At 38.0% G+C, this 21,734-nt stretch overlaps 1 protein-coding gene across 2 annotated transcripts; it reads right to left on the bottom strand.

Annotated features, from left to right (window-relative positions):
* Positions 1-675: 675 nt before the first annotated feature.
* LOC140758779 (myosin-binding protein 1-like) lies at positions 676-8,398 on the bottom strand. Of its 2 annotated transcripts, XM_073095072.1 has the most exons (5): positions 8,296-8,392; positions 7,971-8,130; positions 6,108-7,369; positions 4,518-6,021; positions 676-1,087 (listed from the first exon to the last, which is right to left on the bottom strand). In XM_073095072.1, exons 3-4 carry the CDS (start codon positions 7,264-7,266, stop codon positions 4,562-4,564), a joined length of 2,619 nt encoding a protein of 872 aa, XP_072951173.1. In that variant the 5' UTR covers positions 7,267-7,369; positions 7,971-8,130; positions 8,296-8,392; the 3' UTR covers positions 676-1,087; positions 4,518-4,561. The 2 variants fall into 2 exon arrangements, with proteins under 2 accessions (XP_072951173.1, XP_072951174.1); XM_073095073.1 differs by having other exon boundaries at positions 676-1,102; positions 7,971-8,398.
* Positions 8,399-21,734: the final 13,336 nt, after the last annotated feature.

Here is a 21,734-nt window from a genome sequence, read left to right as displayed (position 1 = left end):
CTGTTTAAAAGCTACATTCTATTATGAAATGAGAATCCTCAGCTATATTATGGCTTTCAATTATTTTTGGATTTGTCAACAGTTGCCTTAGCACCAAAGTTTTTCTTTTCTTTTTTAATTTTTAATTGTTTTAGGAGAACTGTTAGATCCTATAAAATGCTATTTCCCTAACCTCCCAGGTATTAAATGCTCCGAGAAATATTGGTATTTTAAGAGATAATTACACTTAGACGTCCTAAATTATTGCTCATTTTGACATAGGTTTATCCCTTGAACTATGTAAAATCTACTCTTCTCGCCAATTATCAATTATATATTTTTCTGAAAAGAACTCCGGGATCAATTTTAAGCTCTCTAGGACCATTTTACCTTATTCTAGAGAAAAAAGAGAGTAAGAACTTAAAAGAGTAAGATAGTCATTTGATGTTTTCCATTATCATCATCAAGAAGTGAGAATATTAGATAATTGAAGATATTAAAATGTCACAAAAAATAAATAAGAGGTCTACATAAAAATAAACTATATAGTTCAGAGAAAGTAGGTGTGATTAACTCATTTTTTATTTACTTATTTTATTTATTACCAAATTAACGCGTCGTCAAATTTTGTTATGCATCCATTTTTATATTCCCTGTGCATTAATAGAGACATTATTAAGTAATACAAACAGACACTAGTCAAAAGACAAAGCCACTATCTATTCATTAATCTGATCTTACTTACACAAAGAAAAGAAGAAAAAGAGGAAAGGAAAAGAAAGAGTTGTTGTTTACAAAGAAATCACCCCTTTATGTATTACAACTCACATCTCTCAAGATAATTTAAGAAGAAAACAAGCTCTGCGAACAATTCGTGTTACTTCAAAAGGAGAGGAGAAAGGCAAAAGGAAAAGGAAAAATTCAATCAAAATAGAACAAAAAAGGTGAGTACTCGCAATGACGGAACCATAGACCTATAATGATTTATGATCCCCAGCATCAAAGGAACCACCATAGTGTAGCATGAATTTGCAAAGCTCAACTCCAAGCAAGCAAAAGAATGTCGTGCGCATCATTCATCTGGGTGTTGAATTTATTATCACAGCATCTGAAACAGTATTCTCTGTGTTATCGGATTGCAGATCAGAGATGCTTCAATATACCAATGAAAATGATCAAGAAGGAAAACTATTTCAAAAGGATGCTAATTCTTAGAATAGAATCAATTCCTGACATATAATTCAGAAAAAAGAAACATCTAATTGTAGTTGCAACTCATCAGTGGCCAGATACATTATTTGCAAATTATGTTTGAGGCATACCAATAATTCAGCTAGTTTCTTCATGCGAAAATCACTAAATACTGTAGAAGATCATGGTGCATAAGTTTTTCCGGTTTTGCTTCGATTTATGTACTATATCAGAGGCTAACTCGGGCAAACTAAAATATTGCCAATCGGATCAATGCAAACTATAAATTAGAGCTCAGAAATATTATTGTTCAACATGTTCTATGATTTTCTCACTTGTATGTTCGATCAGTGCCAATTCTTTTACAAAGAAATTGAAATAGGGATCGTGAATATTCTTATTACATACAAAATATGAAAAAGAAAAGGAAATCTATAGGTAGTTTTATACTGTGATAGATGATCAAAACATTATCATGTTACTGCTATGGTCATTGTCGTGCAAACAAACTAATGATACCAGTATAACCGATAGAGGCACATCTACTATGTCTGATCACTCCTGTCAAGCATAATGAGAAACAAACTAACCTTAATCCGATGGTGCTTACACAAAAGAAAAGGAAAAGAAAAGGAAAAAGGAAAGAAGAATAGAAGGCCATAGATCCCAACCTACACAATGTAAGTTCTTGTTTACAAAGAAATCACCTCTTACATATTACAACTTGCATCTCCTAAAAAGAATTAAGAAAAGAATAAACTCTTCAAACAATTCAAGTTACTCAGAAGATAGAGGAGAAAAGAAAAGGAAACAGAAAGGTGAGTATTTGAAATGTTCAAAGGGTAGAAACAAACCGTATAATTTCTCTTCTTTAGGTAGCCCAATTTTTTTAACTTCATTTACTTAAAAGAAGCATGAAACCAATATGCCAAAAGCAGAACCAGAAGGACCAAAACTGACTGAAACAATTCTTTTTGTAGTGGAACTGAAACTGAAACTTTGAAACATGCTATATTCTTTTGCCTCGATTCAATCGGTTATATTATCACAAGTTGCGACTGTACTGAGATAAAGTGAAGATAAGAGCCATAAAAATAAATGAATAAGTTAGAGGAATCAATATCACAATCTTAGCATGTTTCATGTGAGAAGTTGAGAAATTTGACAAGACTGTAATACTTTGTTCAAGAAAATTCTGTATGCAAAGGTTTTGGCAGAAGTGCAGTAGACATCTATGGTAACATGCCCTTATCATCTTTTGTTAGTAACCCACAACTTTGCACAAGTCAAATTGCTACAATCTTCCCAATGAGTGTAGCAGCTCTCTAAAAGGGTGTCCCAATGCATATGGGTGCTTCCCCTAACTTTCGTCTCGTAAAATTATTCCGTATTCTATTTCGACTAGTAAGGCGACATATCCACCTTAACATCCTCATTTCAGCTACATTAAACCTTTGAATATGTTGGTTCCTGCCCAACATTCTTATCCATAAGGGATTTCGGTAATATAGTCATCCTATAAAATGAATATCGCTTTAAACTTAAGGGTATATTATGATCACAAAATATTCTATATTTTAACCATCCACCTTAAATCTACGCTCAGCGTTCTCATCAGTCTCAATTTCTTGCTGAACAATAGATCTGAGGTAGCAATAAAAAAAAAAACTCTCTTTTAGGTATTTCTTGCCAACAAAATTTTATCCCTGTAATTTTGATGCCTTAATTACTGAAGTTACATTCAATACAGTCTTATACCTACTTACTCTAAAAAGTAAAACTTTAGATTCTAAATGTCTTCTCTACACTTTCTTAGTATTCGCCTAAAAGTATAGCAGCTCTCCACCATTCAGTATTTAAGTATATCGACATGACATCTCATTAGTACCTAAAGCAGCATTGTCCTCGATCTGTCATAATTCAGGTCAATGTGTTATGTACGCAGGAATTATTCTCCATAGTGAACCATTAAAGAGGAATGAACAAAAGAATAGGTCAGTGACAATAGCTCACTCATCTAGTGACACAAGATAGTCGGCCACACTCCAAAATAAATTCAACTGTGTAATGTCATGGCGTCATGCCAGCAAAATGATTTATTTCTGTGGAATTCTTGTTTAGGAACTCAAAATGTTAAACATTCTAGCACACAAGGTATAGTTTGTGGAGGGAAATATATAGATAATCTTATCCTATTAGTGAAGATGTTTCCTACTTTCTATAACTCATGCCCACTTGGGCGTAAGGAGGCAAACTACACCCTTGCATCAAGTGATTCCCTCATGTTCAGACTATTGCAACTCCAATAATTATCTTTAACAAAATCTCTTTGACCACTAGAAAATGAGTAAAAGGGGCCCAATAACAAGGCTCCCACCTACATGGTGTTTGGGAAGAAAAGATGTACATAGACATTTCTTCATTCTTGAAGAGGTGGTTTCCAAGACATGAACCCAAAACCTCTTAGAGAACGGCAAGCCTTACCATCACACCAGTTGATGTCCTCAATGGCAGGAGCGGGAGCAACTATGATGCACTTCATCTGCTAAAAATATTTCAGACTTTGAAGGGCAGTATAAATTGAAAAATAACAGAGTCAAACAGAATGTTCTAGCAGTTTTTGAAATTTATTTCGAGACAGGTTTGGCTAAGGTATCTTGTGCATATCAAGGTTACAGACATCTACAAAAGGAATTGCACGTGTATCATGGGCCTTCTGGTTCTTGAACTCATCATAGATTTTCTATTTTCCTGCGACACAGGGTCAAGAAACATAATTCCATTCCTTGAAATAAGTTACAAGTTGAATGTATTCGGTGACTTCTTGCCTTCTTTCATTGAGGGCTTCTTTTCCTTTCTTTAGTCTTAATAAAAAAATTTTGTTAGACTTAACTAAGAGAGGAATCATATTATGCACAGAAAAATCCACATCTCTCCTCGTGGCATTGCATCTCCCTGCACATTTTGTGGCACTATTGTTGACTATACTGACTTGCCGTGGTATATTTGTAACTAGTTACTATAGATTATGGATTTTGACATGCAATAGGAGCTTGTAATTGTTCTCAACAGAATTAAGTCATTTCTCACTTGTCATTAGTTTTAGCTTAACTAAGTCATACTTCATGTCATTTTATTTTTCATGTTTCTCTCATCCTCTGACCTTGGAAGAAACCTCTCTTGTTCTTCTGGAATTCTGAACCTATTCTGTTACCAGAATCATTGGTTATCTTATAAATAGAATTTCTGATTACTTTGATAATGCAAAAAGAAAAATAACTCGGAACTATTTCCAGCTAGAGAATGCTATATGAAAAATAATTTCTATTAGGTTATTCTATATTTACCTCTGTTGTAAGATTGTCAAAGTTCAAGCTACAGCACATTAGCTTTATTTAATTCCAATTGCTCGTAATTCCCTTAGGTGGCACGCAATATCCCTAATGAGTTGAACCCCTTCATCACCATACCTAAGTGAATTTACACTGTGTTCAAGAAAATTGTGATCAGCTTCAAGTGTCGTTAACCTTTCACTCAGGTCAGAAATTTCATCCTCAAAGGCAGCTAAATCACTCTCAGCAATCATTGCAAAGTACTGTCCCTTATTATCAAATAAACCTCCTCCCTGGTTTCCTTGGACAATAAATTGAGCTTGTGTAGTTGATAAAGGAAAGTCAGTTCTTAAATTTGGGTCTTCACTCGACTGCAATGGGTCTACATCCCCTGCTGATGCATAAACTAAATACCGACAATTTCTTCTAGTATTATCCTCTACAATTGGCATTCTTTGGTCACAGTTTTCTCCATCAACATCTTCACATGTTTTTTCGGAAAGTTCATCTTCTTTAGCACTAAATTTTGATGCATCAAAAAGAGCACCATTGTTGGAGAATATGTGAAGCTTCTGCTCTAATTTCTTCAAGCAATTCAAAATGTATGCCTTTTCATCATCAAAACTTTCCAGGGAACGCTTCAAAAGACTTGATTCACTTGATCCATAGTCTTTAGGCAACATTTCAAGTGCCACAGGAACTTGAAGTTCCAGAGTAGGATCCAGTTTTCTTACCTCTGATGGCTTCACTGCTAATAGTTCACCTCTAAACTGTAATCTATATTTTTCAAGCTCCGCTTCCAGTTCTTGCAATTCTTTATCTCTTTGAGCAAGTATCTCATTGCATTTCTGCATTGCTTCATGGTCATACTCAGCTTGCTCCTCCATCATCCTCTGGTAATGCAAAGCTTCCATCTGCATTGCAGCCTTCTCTTCTTGTAGTCTTGTAATCATGGCCATTGCTTGATTTGTAGCAATTGCAGAAGCATTTCTTTCTTCTTCTAGTTCCTTGTATAGAAGGCTTATGGACTTCCTGTCCAATGCAACCTGCCGTCTTAATCGGTCAACTACACTTTCGCCTTCAATTTCACTGACAATACTTCCTTCTAGTGACTCCATGCCTGACTCATTTCTCTCGATTGAGAGTCTGTTAGTGATGTTCTGCAGAACAAAGTAATCATCTTGCCCATGTACTCTGGGACTAAAATTGGAATCATTCCAAGGGGATTCAAGTCCCTGAGAAGCAGATATTTGTGATATTAGTAATTTCAAATCTTCATGAGCTCTAGAGGAATCCTTCCCCATGATCACTTCGGCAAATGAAGGAGATGTCAAACTGTCCTTATTGCCAGTAGCAAGCTTGTAAGCATCATTTAAACTCATACCAGTGTTCAGAGACAGGGCAAGGTCGCTCGTTATTTGGTTTGTCTTACAATTTATCTCATCTGAGTTTGAAGCGTTCACATATTCTCCACTAGAAGTAACAATATCTTGTGCAACATGAACTTGTTGGAAATTATCTACACAAAAACAGGATCATTGATAAGAATCATTTAAAAAGGTTATACAGAAAAATGGTAACATGTAAGATAAAATATCAACTGACCCTTTGTTTGTGAATCTTCTGAAGGGACTTTGAGAGAATCTTCAAGTATCAGTTCAGTTGGTTGTTGACTAGCTTTTTCTTCACTCCGGCTATAATAGAGCTCATCCGAAGCATGCTCAGTTGCAATAGCAGATGCCAAAGATGATATATCACGAGACTCACCCACATGGAGTTGCTTCTCAGGAATTGATTCAAAAGGTTCACTCACAATAGGAGGAATCACCTTCTCTAGTTCTGTAACATCTGAGCATGTTGTCAACAAATTGTTGGGTTTGATTTCCACAGCTTCCGATTGCACGTCTTGAGCAACAAAATCTTCCTTGAGATCATTGTCATCATGAGCCAGTTCTTTTTTATCCCCATCATCTGAGAAAGGAATGTCTGATTCAGAGTCTGATGTAACCTTAACCTCGCTGTATCCAATATGAGACAGTGGATCAACATCATGAGTGCATAGATGATAAATGTCTTTTGGGTCCAAAGACTTATCTTCTGTGTCTTCCAAACTAGTTTGATGATGTTGATGACTGCTTACTATATCAGCAACATCAAGTTCGCTACTTTTGTTGTGATATAACCTGATAGCATGTGCTTTATTTTTTAAAGGTTCAGAGCAACATGAACAGTCTCGTTCGACTTGACAACAAGATAAGGAGTCATCCAGTAACGGAATTTCTGCTGCATTTTTTCCCTGAAAAGTATCATGTGCATCATCTCTATCAACAGCTTTCTGCACATAATCCTCTCCAATATCATCAATAACGACACCAAGTTTACCCACCAATGCTCTGTATGTCTCAGGGTTAGACTTCTTCTCTGTCGCAAAAGAAAAAAGGCATCTTTCACACATGTCATGGACATCTGCAAGTTTTTGATGAATGTGACAGAAGGCCAATGACGAGATCTCTGATTTGTGGGCATTGCAAATTAAATTCTTATAAAACCCTGGTTTCTCATTGCCCAGAATATGATCTAGCCTTGAACATAGAAGACAAGGAACTTGTAATTTGCAGGCACGGGCAAACCTTGTCACGAAATAGGAGAATAATGCATCGAGAAACAACAAAAGCATCAATACCCATTCAAGAACTGCTGAAGATAGAGCAGCTGAGAACCGGTGAGAATTCCTATGTTCAATGTTGCATAACCTTGCAGCCATTGTGTGTAAACTACCTCTAGTATCTCAAAAGAGAATACTCAGAATCGGCAAGTAGAGTATTTCTCGTCGTCAAGGAAAAGAACTACATTAAATTGCCAATCCTCTGAAATTATGAAAATGGATGTCAGATGAAGAAAGTAAAGAGAGAGACATAAATGAATTAAATGGAAAGCCTGAGGTAAACCTACAACTGGATGATCATTAACTACTACCAAATTAAAAGGGGTGTAGACAGTACCAGGGAAATTGTTCAGAGCTAGTAATTACAGATGAAATAAGTGACATCCATTCACAGATTATCACACCCCTTTCATCCAAGTCTAACCTTTAAATAGGCTATAGGAAGCATCAAAAACAAAATAACAACAACGAGACAATTACGTAGTAGAAGCCTATAACCACCACAAACTGTAAGCATCTCATCCAGTGGAAAAAACACTTATCAATTCAATATTCTAATAAACCCTAAAAGAGTAATTACATACCATATCCCAACTATGAAAAATTAAACCAAAATGCATAAGAACTCAAACTTATTTTCTCTCAAGCTAATAAGAAGGAAAGCAAGGACACACAATTCCCCACAAGGATCAAACTTAAACTAAGATTGAAACAATTCAACAGATTCCAATCAGGAAAACCAACTCAGACTAATAACCAAACAAAAGTTAGCATCAAAGAACATAGATTGTAAACAAACCCACCTCGCCAATTCCTTCCGAATCCAATGAACAAAGAGAGATCGTGATCTACGCTGTGTGATTAAGAACAAGAGAGAGAGACAAAAGCAACCGAAAGCTGCTAGCTTTTCACCTCACCCTCTTCTGGATCTCCACTGGCTACTCTTATCATTATTCCAAAAAGCTGACGTCAACAACCAAAAGTCGGTTGCAGCGGAGGATAACGACACAGACCGAAAGGTGTTACAAGCATTAAAATGACAAGAAAATTCCAATTTTCCGAGCTAAAATTCACGAAAAAAAGGTAGCAAAAAGGAAGAAAGAGAGGTAATTTCTGAGATTTGGGTACCTCATGGAATGCATGGGGAACGATAGGAGAAGAGGAATTGGAGAAATGATGGAGAGTCGGATTAGGTGAGGAGAAGGGAAAGACTACTAAAAAGAATAAAAGTAGAGAGAAAAAGGGACATTAGAGCAATTGGGGAAATGGAGATAACTTTGTAGAGTTCAGAGTAAAGCCGTCCGTTGACCGTTGGAATATTGACCGTTGTAAACGATAGGGTCTCCATGCATCTAAAACTCTATAGGCTATATAGCCTTGCTAATACTTACCATCTCTCATATTAACGTTACCAACCTTGCCATCTCGGAATTCTATATGCATCAAGAAAAATGCTACAGTTATCAACTAACTCTAATAGATTTATTAGGTATTTTTTTCGTCGCCAAGAAGATCATAGGATCGACTTCAACTCTAAATAATTATTGTACAGAAAATTATTTAATGATTAGTGATAGTTTGGCTCAATAACTTAGCTCTTCTAATATATTTGGTTACTAAAAGATAAAGTTTAGTAAAATGACAGACTCAAAAAGAGTGACTTTTTACTTAAAAAAAAAAGAGTAAAGAAAGAAAGACAACATAGTTTATAAGTTTTTTCATACTTTATAGCAACTGAATACCCCACTATAAAACAAATTCGTGGGTTATACTGTGTATGAAGCTAGTATGTGAATTTGACTCGCTACCAATTTATTAGGAGAGTTGAGCGTTATCCAACTTATATATTGGAGCCAACTAGATTATGTTGTTAACCCTTATGTCTAGCCTATGAATTAATCCATATGCTCATAATCTATAATAAAAATTACATATATCCTAAAGTCCATTATCTATAATTACTCTTGCCATTCTGGATTACAAGGTAGAAACGTATTTTATATTAAAATTGATGGCAAAAGAATATATATATTTTTTATCTTTATCATGTCAGAAATCGGTGCATTGATATAGACGCAGAAAAGTTGTTAATATTGCTTGATTAATATCAACCTAGCTTACTATGTATTATATGGGAAATTCTAGTTATCAACAAGATTTAATAACCATCTCATCCAAAAGATTATCTGGATGATGTTAGACTAATGGAGCAATGACTTCTAAAATGGATTAATGACATGCATTGTCACATCATTAAACTTATTAAGAGCTTAAATCTTGGTTAATAAAAAAAGTTACCTACAAGCAAAAATGAGAACCAATTCAAGGAAAGAAGGATTAAGGTTGTAGATCTCTAGCTGTGACATTTTTGTGATGCTATTTTGCAGCAATTATGTGGACAGCTTTAGATTGCAGTAAGCTCCATGACAGTGGGCAACAATCGTACTCTCCGGAATACTTGGGAGGATTTGGTTACTTGAGTGGATTCATCATTCATGAGCAGTACATTGAATGCTAACAATTAGTACATCATCAAATGTTTTTCTTCCTATTGGTTGGTTAGTCTCATCTCATAAATTTTTTGTTTCAAGATATATATATAGTTTAACTCTTGCTTAGAATAAACTTGTCTATCCAGGGTCAAACATATTTTGAATCAAACATAATTCAGCAGCAACTTAATTTCAATAACTAAGAGTTACATTATTGCAATTTAAATGTTTAATTTTGATACACCAACAGCCATAGAGAATGTAACTGAAATTTTACTATATTATATCAAACTCAAATGGTGAAAAAGATAAGACGATTACGATTGTGTCATTGAATAGGGGCTTCCATTAGCTCCATCATGGCTCTAGCAGATCCATACCAACATCGAAGCAATCACACTAACACTTTACATCGATCAACAAAGAAAAATATACAAAGTAACAAAATCCAAAAGCTAGCTGTCTTGGCGGATGCTTAACAAAGAGAACGATAAGAACATGAAGAGGTGGCGATGGTAGTGAGGCAAGAGAGAAGGAAGGCAGTGGCAGTGAGCATGGCATGGTGGGAGGAGAGAGGGGGAGGAGGTGGATTTGACAGCGGGGAGGTGGAGCCGAATGTCGCCGGCACATGGATAGCTAACTGTAGAGGCAGAAAGCAGATGAGACGGAGAGGAGATGGGTGCAAAAGACAGAGGAGGAGGGGTTGGATGTCATCGATGACTAGAAAAAAGGGAAGAAGAAGAGAGGGAGAAGATGCGAATAACAGAGATGAAAAGAAAATAGAGACTAAGAGGGAGAAATGTCTCTATTGAGTTTATAATTATCATATTTGTTATATCTAAATCATATATATGTTAATATTTTATTTTAATTAATTAATATGTTTCTGTTATATGTAAAACTTTGAACAATTGAATCCAATTTAATCACAAAAATGTCAACTTTACGCTCAAGCTAAATTTGGGCTTAGTCACTTAGGTTAATTGATGGATACTAACCAACTCAAATCAACCTAACTCACTCAAGTCAAGTAGAGGAGTCAAAGCCAATCCACTATTCATCTTCTTCTATCTAAACTGGAATGAGTTCGGAAAGAAAATCTTCTCTTTCATTTTCCTTCCAAAACAAAATGTATCTCCGGCAATTGCAGCATCAAGTTTTTGATTTCAAATAGCATATTTTCAGCAAATTTTTGAAATTTATTGTGGCAGATTCATGCATTTCAACAGTAATTGCAGCAGATTTCTAACAGATTTCGAGTATATTTTGATTAGATTTTCATGAGTCCAAAAGTTTATAGATAGAGGGGTTCTGAGAGAGAGGAGGCAGGCTGTTTTTTAGGGAGATTTTTATTTAGTTTAGGAGCTTTTGTAGTTTAATTTCTAATTTTTTCCCTATTCTCTAATTCAATTCTAGGAATTGTTTAATTTCATTCTTTATTTCTTACTAAATCAAATTCAATTTGTAAGTCCAACTTTTTGAAAAAATTTACTTTATAATTTCAACATTTGCTCAGCAATTATTGTAGCATTTACAGGTTTTCTCTTTCTTTTCGTTTAGGAGTTGGTTTGAGAACTCCATTTAATTAAATTATGAAATTGTTCATATTCTGAAATTGTATTTTTAAATGAAATTTTATTTTCAGATTCAGGATTTGTTCAACAATTGTTTAGAATTTATAAGTTTTGGTTTGTGAACTCGGTTTGCTTTAGATGATATAATTTGTCAGATTTTGGAATATTATATTTTATAATATTCTAACTTTGAATATCATATTCAACAATTGTGTAGGATTTTCTGATTGAATATTACTCTAATTAGATTTGTATATTAACTATTAAGATGGATTGCTAATTTCGTTAAAGTTAAGGATGAAGCTTGTAGTCGACATATTTCTATTAATTTAAAACTCTGATTTGTTTCTAATTGCTAAATATATTCTTCTTTATTCTACTATAAATTAATTGATAGATATTGGATATCAGTTATTTTTCTTAAAAATATATCTAATGATTTAAAATTTTTACTTTATATTTTCTTAAAGGAATGAAGAATTCAACTTTTATAAAAATTAAATTGTTTGTTCAAAAATAATCTTTCGACTCACTAGGGTTTCGTGGTAAATCATAGAAATAGATATTTAGATTAGTTATTTACAAAGTGAATTCTGAAACCTTTTTACTCTCACACTCCTTTAAAAAAAAATCTACAAAAAATATTTTTCAAAAAAAAAATCTCATAAACTAATTTTCCAACTAGGTTAAAAATAATTTTTTAAAATTTTAAATTTTTAAATAAGCTATTGTGGCGTTGATATATTGCTTGCCGATCTACTTCGTAGATTCGTATACTTGCGAGTGTTAATTTGTCACAGTAGATGATAGGAGATGGGTTGGCAAATAGTGTGGAGGTTGCCTATTGCTCCTAAAACTAAAATGTTATTATGGAAAGCGCAGTAGAATCGTTTGCCTATTAAATCCAAACTACACAACCTAGTTTTGACCATGAAAAAGTGTGCCTGATATGTAAAAAGTGGATGAAATCCTTGACCATCTTATCTTTACATGTCATAAGGCAAATGATTTTTTGATCGCTATTGAACAACAAGCAGGTTGCAGGTTTACCTTTAGGAATAAGTGGCAAGAGGGAGATTGGATTAAGGAAGGGCTGACAACCAACAAAAAGACTGCTATATTGACAAAACACATCATTCACCAAGGAATGTGGTCGAGTGTAGAAGGCAAAGAATGAGGTAGTGTTTCATCAGAAATATTTTAAAAACTATCACCTTTTCTATGATGGAGTTTCGGATTCACCAAGAGTTGCCGGAGGTACACTCTATGGAGCGAGGAGGCTTTGTTTATTTATTTTATCTAATATTTTAATTTTTATTATTTTTTTAGCTTGTTCTTTCTCACTGTTTTATGGGAGGTTAATTAGTTAACTAAGTAGTTAGTTAACCTCAGAAGTGAGCATAGCTTTTTTTTTTTGTGATTTAAGGAGCTGAGAACAACTATCTAGTATAACACCGGCACACTAAATCAAGATCCATCTTGCCGGAGGATAGACTCTAGCTCCTTTGGCTGGAGGGGGGGTTCCACCATCCCAAGTAGTCCTATACGTTATACACTACCTTTCTACCCTTCCTAGCAGTCTAGTTTGCCAGTTTGTTCCCTTTTCTAAAGCATGATGAAAGATACTCCTAAACCCTTTAGCTAGCTCCCAACACTTCATTGTCAGTCCTCATAGCCACCACGGCATCGGCCTCACTCCATATAGAGTCTTTATAATGGCTTCTATATTTGATTTGACAACCACCCTATCACCCTTACCACTGGCTTCCATAGCCCATGGACCATTGACATTATTACCTCACTAAATTCCAGGGACTCCTTGGCTATTGGTTCCGCTGCCGCTACAACCAGCTCTCCTTTCTCATTTTAGATAACATACCTAGCTCCCCCTTGATACTTATGCTCGACATAAGCCACGCCCATATTAAGTTTTATCTAACCAATTGGCAACGCCTCCCACCTCTTTTGCTTGCTCTTGGCCTTCCCCTTCCAGCCATATTTGTTGCACCGCCACCCTTGCAACACCCACGACTGAGATCCGCTCGCTTCAAAAGATCCTTCCATTTCGCACGCCTCCCACCTCTTTTGCTTGCTCTTGGCCTTCCCTTTCCAGCCATATTCATTGCACTGCCACCCTTGCAGCACCCATGATCGAGATCCGCTCGCTTCGAAAGATCCTTCCATTCCGTGCCTTCTAGATCTCCCATAGGCTCGTAGCTATGGTAGCCTTTGCCTCAGCATTGTTGTCTCCACCTCTGTCCCAATCCGAGAGGATCCAGTGCTCATCGATCTTCGTTTGTTGTCTCCCTTCCATACCAAGGTAGCTATCTACCTCTTTCCAAACTTCCTCGACAAACCGATAGCTAAAGAATAGATGTTCTATGGTCTCTCTGAATAGACCGAGAGCTCACAATTTCCATTTGGCCCGCAACCAGTGCCATACAGAAAACACATCAGTACCTAACCCCAGAAAATTTTCTAGATGAAGAGCTAGACCCTTGGTGCCAAATTTAACTTTCAAAGCTTGGCCCAACCTAGGCAATTGTCCGTTGTTTGTTGTCGCATGTAGTTGTAGATGGACTAGTTTTAGCTTTGTCGTCATCATCTAGAACCTAGACTCACAAATTGTCTAGCTCATTTCCCCTATGGTGCATCGTGAATATTTTAAAAGCTAAGTCCTCTCCAAAACACCATTGAAGCTTCTCCACGTTCCAACTTCGTTCGGTTAACATATCCTTAACTTTGGTTTGTTCATCCAGAAGCTCTACATGCACGTAGCATGGGGTGCGAATAAGCGGTAGCTCGGTGATCCAAGGTTCTATTAACATCAACATATCCTGCCCATTGTCAATACATCTTCGGAACCCGTTGTTAAGATCCTTAATAGTTCGGACCAAACCCCTCCAAATCCAAGAAGCTCTTTTCTCCTTCCCCCTGACCACGCCGGCAGTTTGTCATGCTTGTGGAGCATGACAGTCACCCACGAAACTTGCTTCCGGTGGAGCATGTTGAGCACGTGCTTTCCCATTAGGGCCTTCCTGGTGGTCCATAAGCAACGCAGACCGAGTTTGCCTTTCTTTTTTGCCTTTGATAATGTGTCCTAACTCACTAGGTGTAGCCCACATCGGTTCACCGCCTTCTCCCAAATGAAAGAGCCAACGATCTTCATGACATTGCCTAACGTCGTGTTTGGAAGCCACCTTGATCCCATCCAATAGTAAGGAATGGTGGTGAGAACTCCCTAGACCAAGGTAATCCTACTAGCCATGGAAAGGATTGTAACGCCCCCGCCCGGCACGGCACGTGCACGCCCACGCGCCCACACAGCACGCGCGGCGCACAAGACAGGTCGGGCGGGGCCCGTCACGCACAGATACTCTCTTGTGCACATACAATCATGACATCATCAAATAACACCTACTAACATATCCATGATTACATAATCCATCACCAAATAAATCATACTCTTAACCAAATAAACCTGTTAGTATATGAATATCAAAGTCCACAATAATATACACTAGACCGCCACATAATCTGGCAGGACCCACACAGGCCACAACAAACCATCAAGATACAACTAAAATAACTAATACAAGGTTACTCTATGATTTGACCTGTATTATACAAATCATTGTCTAATACAAAAGAGTACAAATATCAAATATTGGTACAACTCGATTTCTATATAAACTATCATCTATACCATCTCGCATCTATAGCTCACCTCATCATCACTCTAAAATATATTCTCAAGTCGCTATCACGTACCACATATTTGAGGGGGGTTAGAAAAGAAATAAAGAGAGTCATGAGCAAAAGGCTCAGTGAATAGACCTTACCCCAAATCAGTGATGCCAAACAGAGAGTAAATCATGTACTGGATAATATGAATCAGAAAGAGTATCATGTCATGAATGAGTATATGAATGTATCCTCAATAATATATAAATGAAAAGTAGATAACATGTCATAACTGATAAAAGTATATAATCCTCGACCATGAGTGAACAAATCTCCATGTCATCTATCATCATAACTCTCTCTCAAATATGACACATGATGCATGTCGATCATGACTATGCTATGATATCAAATGCAACCATATATGATGCATATTGACCACTCGATAATCAGGTAACCGAATGATAATGAAATCATATGCATTTCTCAACATCACGATCATCACCGACATCTCGGTATAATATCATCATACTAGACCACTGTGCACAGTCAACACCCGGTACCCGGTCTCAACATCATGCCCGAAGGCTCAGAGCATACTCTGCCATCCGCAAGGAGTATCTTAAATATAACCATACCCTGCCATCCGCTAGGGTATCAACATCCATCCAGACCGGGCACCCTTCTAGCTGATAGAAATCTCGTGAGGATAACTCGCCACATATGCCCTGGCGAACGGCATGTGTCCGAATGTCTGCTGCGCACACAGACTAACGACCTCAGACGTAAGGCCAACAGGATCGCGACCATGTCGAGCGATCAATCATCCACCAAGCGCGTCCTAACCCTCGCGCCCACTCGGGTATCCTCACGCTTTCTATCAACTATCCTATCAATCACATTTCATGCTTTCCTTCTAAATGATAGATCATATGCATATATCCAGTACGATAACAAGTCAATGCATAACAGGAATTTAGGTGGAACAGGAATCAAGAGAAAAATGATGTAATGCAAACTCCAACCATCCTTATTTATCATTATCATGCTCATATCAAAGATCAGCCTAATTACATGCATGATAAAAATATGCTCGACAGTAATCATCTCTAGATAAAGTCATATAATCATGCTGGAGGCCAAAACATGCATGTACATAATATATAATATAACCTAATTTGAGAAAGGGATCTAGGGGATAAGACTACTCACACTGATCAGAAGATACAAACCACGTATCCCTTACATCCGCCCATCAACCGTGTGACACTTCTCGCTAGCAAGGACAACGGGGTCTCAAATAAGGGGTTCAGGATCTGAAAATGTTTAAGTAACATAAAGTTAGTTGTTTATCCCATTATAATCCGTTCGAGTAAAATATGATGATTTATTAGATTTTAGAATTTCTACTTATTTTTATGATTGACTAGATTTTAATTATAAATAAAATATAAATATAGATAAAAACCTAATTATAATTAAATTATATCTTGATTAATTAGGGACTATGTAGTCATTATCTTATTTGTTACAAAATAATAATGTATAATAAATTAATAGAATTACTTAAAATGTAGATCATAAGAATATTAGAATATAAATCTAATAATTATAATTTACAAATCTATCTATTAATCTAATAGATATGTAAATAAATATATAAATATAAGTATTACATATATTTATACCCAATTAATCATTAATGATAAAAATTATCATTAATAAAATTATATTGAAGGATATATAATATTATTAACATAGTTCATGTCTAAATAATCTATTTGCATTAATTAAGAAGAAAAATACCTAAATAAATAACCTAAATAAACTAATTAATTAATAAATTAATCACATCTGCCATCAGTGCTGGGCGAAAGAGAAGGAGCTGAGGAAGAAGGAGAAAAAGAAAGAAAGAAAGAAGGAAAGAAAGAAGAAGAAGAAGAAGAGGAAGAAGAAGAAGAAGAAGAAGAAGAAGAACAGAAGAGAAAGAGAAGAAAGAGGGGAGGTGAGGGAGGCGGTTGCGGACCCGGGCCGGCGGGGAGGGCACCGGCCGCTGCTAGCCAGCCAGCGGCCGGCCTCTCGCCGGTGGCTCGACTCCGACAAGCCCACCCGCGGGCAAGAAAGAGAGAGAGAGAGAGAGAGAGAGAGAGAGAGAGAGAGAGAGAGAGGAGCTCACCGGTGCTCGTGGAGGTGGCGACAGCGACGACCGGCCTCGGCGAGAGAGAGAGAGATAGAGAGAGAGCCTCGAGAGAGAGAGAGAGAGATAGAGAGAGATTTAAAGAGAGAGAGAGAGGGAAGGTGGTGGAGGAGGAGTAGTGGCGGCGCCGGGGCCCACCGCGCCCAGCTGGCCGCAGCCAGTTGGCTGCGGCAGCGGCCGCAGGCGCTTGGCGCCCCACCAAGCTGCATGAGCAGCTGGCATGGGCACGAGGCCGGCCACAGTGTGGCCGGTCGCGTCGTGCCCATGAATTTTTTTTTTTTTTTTTGGGATTGGGTTGTTACAAGGATACTCCTAATTAATGAGGTCTGAGTGTCTGAGGGTAAGGATTTCCTAGCTAGAGACCTTCACTCCTAAGTAAGTGAAAGGCATCTTAGCAAGCTTTAGCGACAGCACGTTGGCTGAGCTAATCTTTGTCGATTCTTCCATCCAAATGGGGAGGAATACTTTAAATTTCTCCACATTAATTTTCTAGTTAGTGAGCAATGTATATGTATCAATTATACGTTATAGTGCCCTCGCATTCGCCTCGTTTACCCTTGGAACCACCAATAGATCGCCAACATACAATAGGTGTGTTATCTACCCATTGGCCACGCTGAAGCCTTCCATCCCTCCTCTCGCCGTCTCCTCATTGAATAGCGAGGTTAGGATCCATGAACATATAATGAACAGGTGGGGAAGAGCTTATCCCCCTGCCACAATCCTATATATGGTGTAATCCAGTCACTCGATTGGTCGTTGATCAGAATGCTGAACCTCGGTGAGCATATGCAAGTTGCAATCCATTCCCTCCATTTAGGTGGAAACAACATCAGCTTTAAGGTGCGAGTCACAGCCTCCCAGGATAGTCGATCATATACCTTTTTTATGTTGAGCTTAATCATCATCAATAGCGGCTCACCATGTTTTTGCATGATGGAATGCACCATCTCTTATGCTGCTAGAGTGTTGTCATGTATCGACCTTCCTATAACAAGAACCACTTACTCCTCCCCAATGAGCTTCGGCAAGAATGGCTTCAACCGTCGCACTAGCACTTTGTTGTTATTTTATAAGCCGAGTTGCATAATGTGATAGGTCTGTAGTTCTTCATTGACACTGGATTCTCCTTCTTAGATATTAGTGTGAGAAAGGTTCAACCTCAACTTGCCGGGAGAGTCCCCTTCTCAAAAAACTGCAGCACTACAGCGCACAGGGAAGGGTTGATGGTGTCTAGTATGTCGTGAAGACCTCAACTTGCATACTATTTGGGTCTGGGCCTTGCCCTACGGTAGACTCCACACTGTCTCCCGAACCTCGAGCTTTGTGACTGGCTTGACCAAGTCTACTACCGTAGCGTCGTCGAGGACAAGTAGTTGTGGTAGGGTCTCCTATAGTGTAGAATTTATGTTTGCTATCTTTAGGGGGCTCCACAGCTTCTCATAGTGCATGGTGAAACTCGTCTCAATCACCGCTTGATCCATTATACCGACAATCCTATTCCTTTGGGCACGAAGCGTTGTAGTTAGGTGGAAGAACCGCGTGTTGTGATCACCCTCCTGCACCCAGTGGAGCCTTGATCGATGAAGCCATTTTAAGTTCATTGTGATGGTTCAGAGTTCTTTTTAAAATTATAGAGAATTCTTAGCTTTGCCTTTTCTGAATCGTCCAAGCCCATGTTTACATCTTCTTCTAGCTCCCTAATAGCTTGTTTAGCTTTACTAAGTTATTGCTCCATGTACCCTATCGCTCGTCTGCTCTAATCTCTCAAGGTCCTTTACAAGATACCCACCTTATGAACAAAAGCATGCAGTGGCCCTTTATTGCACTTCTTCGTCTAGACGTTTTCCATGATATCCCGACAACGTTCATATTCCATCCAAAGTTTTTCAAATTTGAAAGATCGAGCTCCCAATTGAGCATCCTTGGCAAAGGTGAAGAATAATGGGGCACGATCTAAAGTCAGTCTATCTAGATGGACCACCTTGTTCATTCTGAATCGATCTAGCCACTCAGCATTGGTTAGCACCTGATTAAGCTGCACCCATGTGTGGTTCGACCCAAACTTATTGTTGCACTAGGTGAAAGGTATCTCTTCAAACCCCAAATCACACAACCCGACCCCATTCATAAAAGCTCTGAATGCTTTTGCTTTTGGTCCTAAGTTTGTGGGTTTAGAGCTTTATTTGTCTTCCACAGTTAGTATAGCATTAAAATCACCAGCTACAACCCATGGATTTTAGCTCCCTTTATAACACTTGTTGCTCGCCTAAGTGGTTGCTTGCTTACATTATAGTTGCCAAGTTGGCCCTCCAGCGAAGAGATGATCATATGCACTGTGAATCTAGAATTCGCCACCATATCAACCCACCCAATAGTAGGTCTCCACAAATCAATTATTCCCCCCATGCTCCCATAGTAGGGATGGCAAAATAAGACCAACGTCTCCCAAAATTTCTACCTACTATTAGGCCTTTCGCCCAATTAGTATGAGTTTCTACTAAATAGATAAAATATAGCTTATAGTCCCTTTCGAGATCCCAACACCGATCTAGGGCATCTTTCTTAAGAACACCTCAGTAGTTCCAGATAATTGACTTAACCATTAAAGTAGATGACATGGTTGACAATTTTTTTTATCAAAAGGAGCTTACTAAGCTATCTTTTAACTATTCTAGATGAAGAAACCTCCATCTCAATCAAAACTCACTGTTAGGGCTCTGATACCAATTTTTTAAAGCTCGGATACCAAATTGATGGGATCTAGAACCAAAAAATCGGCTACGGAATAATTTCTTAAGATCTGAATTTATTATAGGAAACAGTCCGCACAACAATGAAAAATATTTTTCAGATATTCTCTGGTAGTTAGAAAATTACGAAACTAATTGGGTTGGATCCATATCTTCCTAATCTACAACTTTTGTATTTATGCCCTCCGCAGATTCAAACTGTAGCAGGGACGAAAATATAGAATAATGTGGGTGATGGTGGTGGTGATAGGTGGAGTGGATGTTAGGGTTATGGATGGGTATGGAGATGAGGGTGGATTGTGGAAGTGGTTAAGGGAAGTAGACGAAGGGAATGAAGTGGTCGAGATCCCAAAGAAGAGGGGTGGCTCGACAGTCGAGGGAGATTAGAAGTGAGGAGAAACCTTACCAACGGTAGATGTGGAAGAATGGTGAAGAGGGAGGAAGGAGGAGTCTAGAGAGAAAATATGAGGCAAGAAATTAAGAATCCAATAGCAATGTAAAGTTGGGTGCCATCCACATATTTATAGAGGCTAGTCAACAAGTCCTAAAACAATATGAAACCCCCTTAACAAACCAACTATACCAGTATTCCTTATTTTTTCCGAATACCTTTTGGATTAATCTTTCATTTTATCATAGATATATTTCGAATCTGGAGAAGTCATCTATATCAAAGTTGTAGATCTAAAGGTTGTCGACCTTATCCAACTAGTTTGATATTATTTGGATATGTGTCGAATATTTTACAAATATTTTTTTGAAATTGTGCAGAGGTGGATTTAGCTAATTAGATAAAATCCTAAGTGTATCACTCACAAATTAGGAGGAATTTGTTCGTCAATTTCAAGGACCATAGTCCAGGTGGTGCCCATTCCAAGGTTCGCTGTCCAATCAGCAGCCACGTTACCCTTTCTACATACATGAGACACACTACACCCATTAAAATCCTTGATTAAGGTTTTACACTCATGGATAATATTACGGATCTGCCATGGGTAGGTATATTCCTCCCTTAATATCCTCATCGATTGCTCTGAGTTCGTCTCCACCTCCACATGCACGTTGAAGGCTAGTAGACTTAAGCCTAGTCTCATGGCATAAGCTTTAGCGTATAAGGTGAGATTGTCTCCAACGGAGCCCACGCCAGCTTCAGGACATTCTCGTGTTCATCCCGAATAACGGTTCCCGCACCAGCTTGGCATAAACCGTCTTTGTAGGCCCCATCCACATTCAGCTTAATCCACCCTCTCTTTGGTCTGGACCAACCTATCCCTTTCGTCGATACCCTTTGTAGCTCCTTAACATAAGAGTAGACATAGCTTTCTGTCATGTGGACTGCCCGCCGGGCCACCACACATGCAGCTTCCTTGGTCCCATCAAAAGCATGTATACCCTGTTGCTTCCAAACTTCCCAACACGTGGTCGCTATCAGCACTTTTGTGAGGCCGTCCTCCTCACCAGTCCTCCCCCATGAAGCTATAATCTAGTCCTGTTCCACAAAGCTCTCCCACCTCACTATAGTTGGTCGCATCCTCGCCACAATCTCCCATACCTCCTTAGCAAAGCGATAGTCGTACAGTAGGTGGCCCTTGGTCTCGGCAAATAGCACATAGAGGCAGCAACGGTTGTTGCATTCTAACCGAAAGGAGTGAAACATTACCTTCGTCGGTAACCTGTTCCATATAATCTTTCTGCAGTTGAAATCTTGGTGCAACCCAAAGTTTCCAAAGAATCTGCCATTCTCGCCTCTGCTCCTTGCTCATGGGATTTAAGAATTTATAGATAGATCATGCCTTTGACAAACCCATGTAGTGCGGCCACCAAATCCATTGGTCAGTACAGGAGGCGTTGGTTAACCTAATGGTCG

The sequence above is a fragment of the Typha angustifolia genome, chromosome 4, assembly GCF_048772165.1.
Source record: "Typha angustifolia cultivar Huaian chromosome 4, ASM4877216v1, whole genome shotgun sequence".
NCBI lineage: Eukaryota > Viridiplantae > Streptophyta > Magnoliopsida > Poales > Typhaceae > Typha > Typha angustifolia.
The sequence above is the reverse complement of the archived record's forward strand: the minus strand, read 5'-3'. Positions and strand labels throughout refer to the sequence as shown.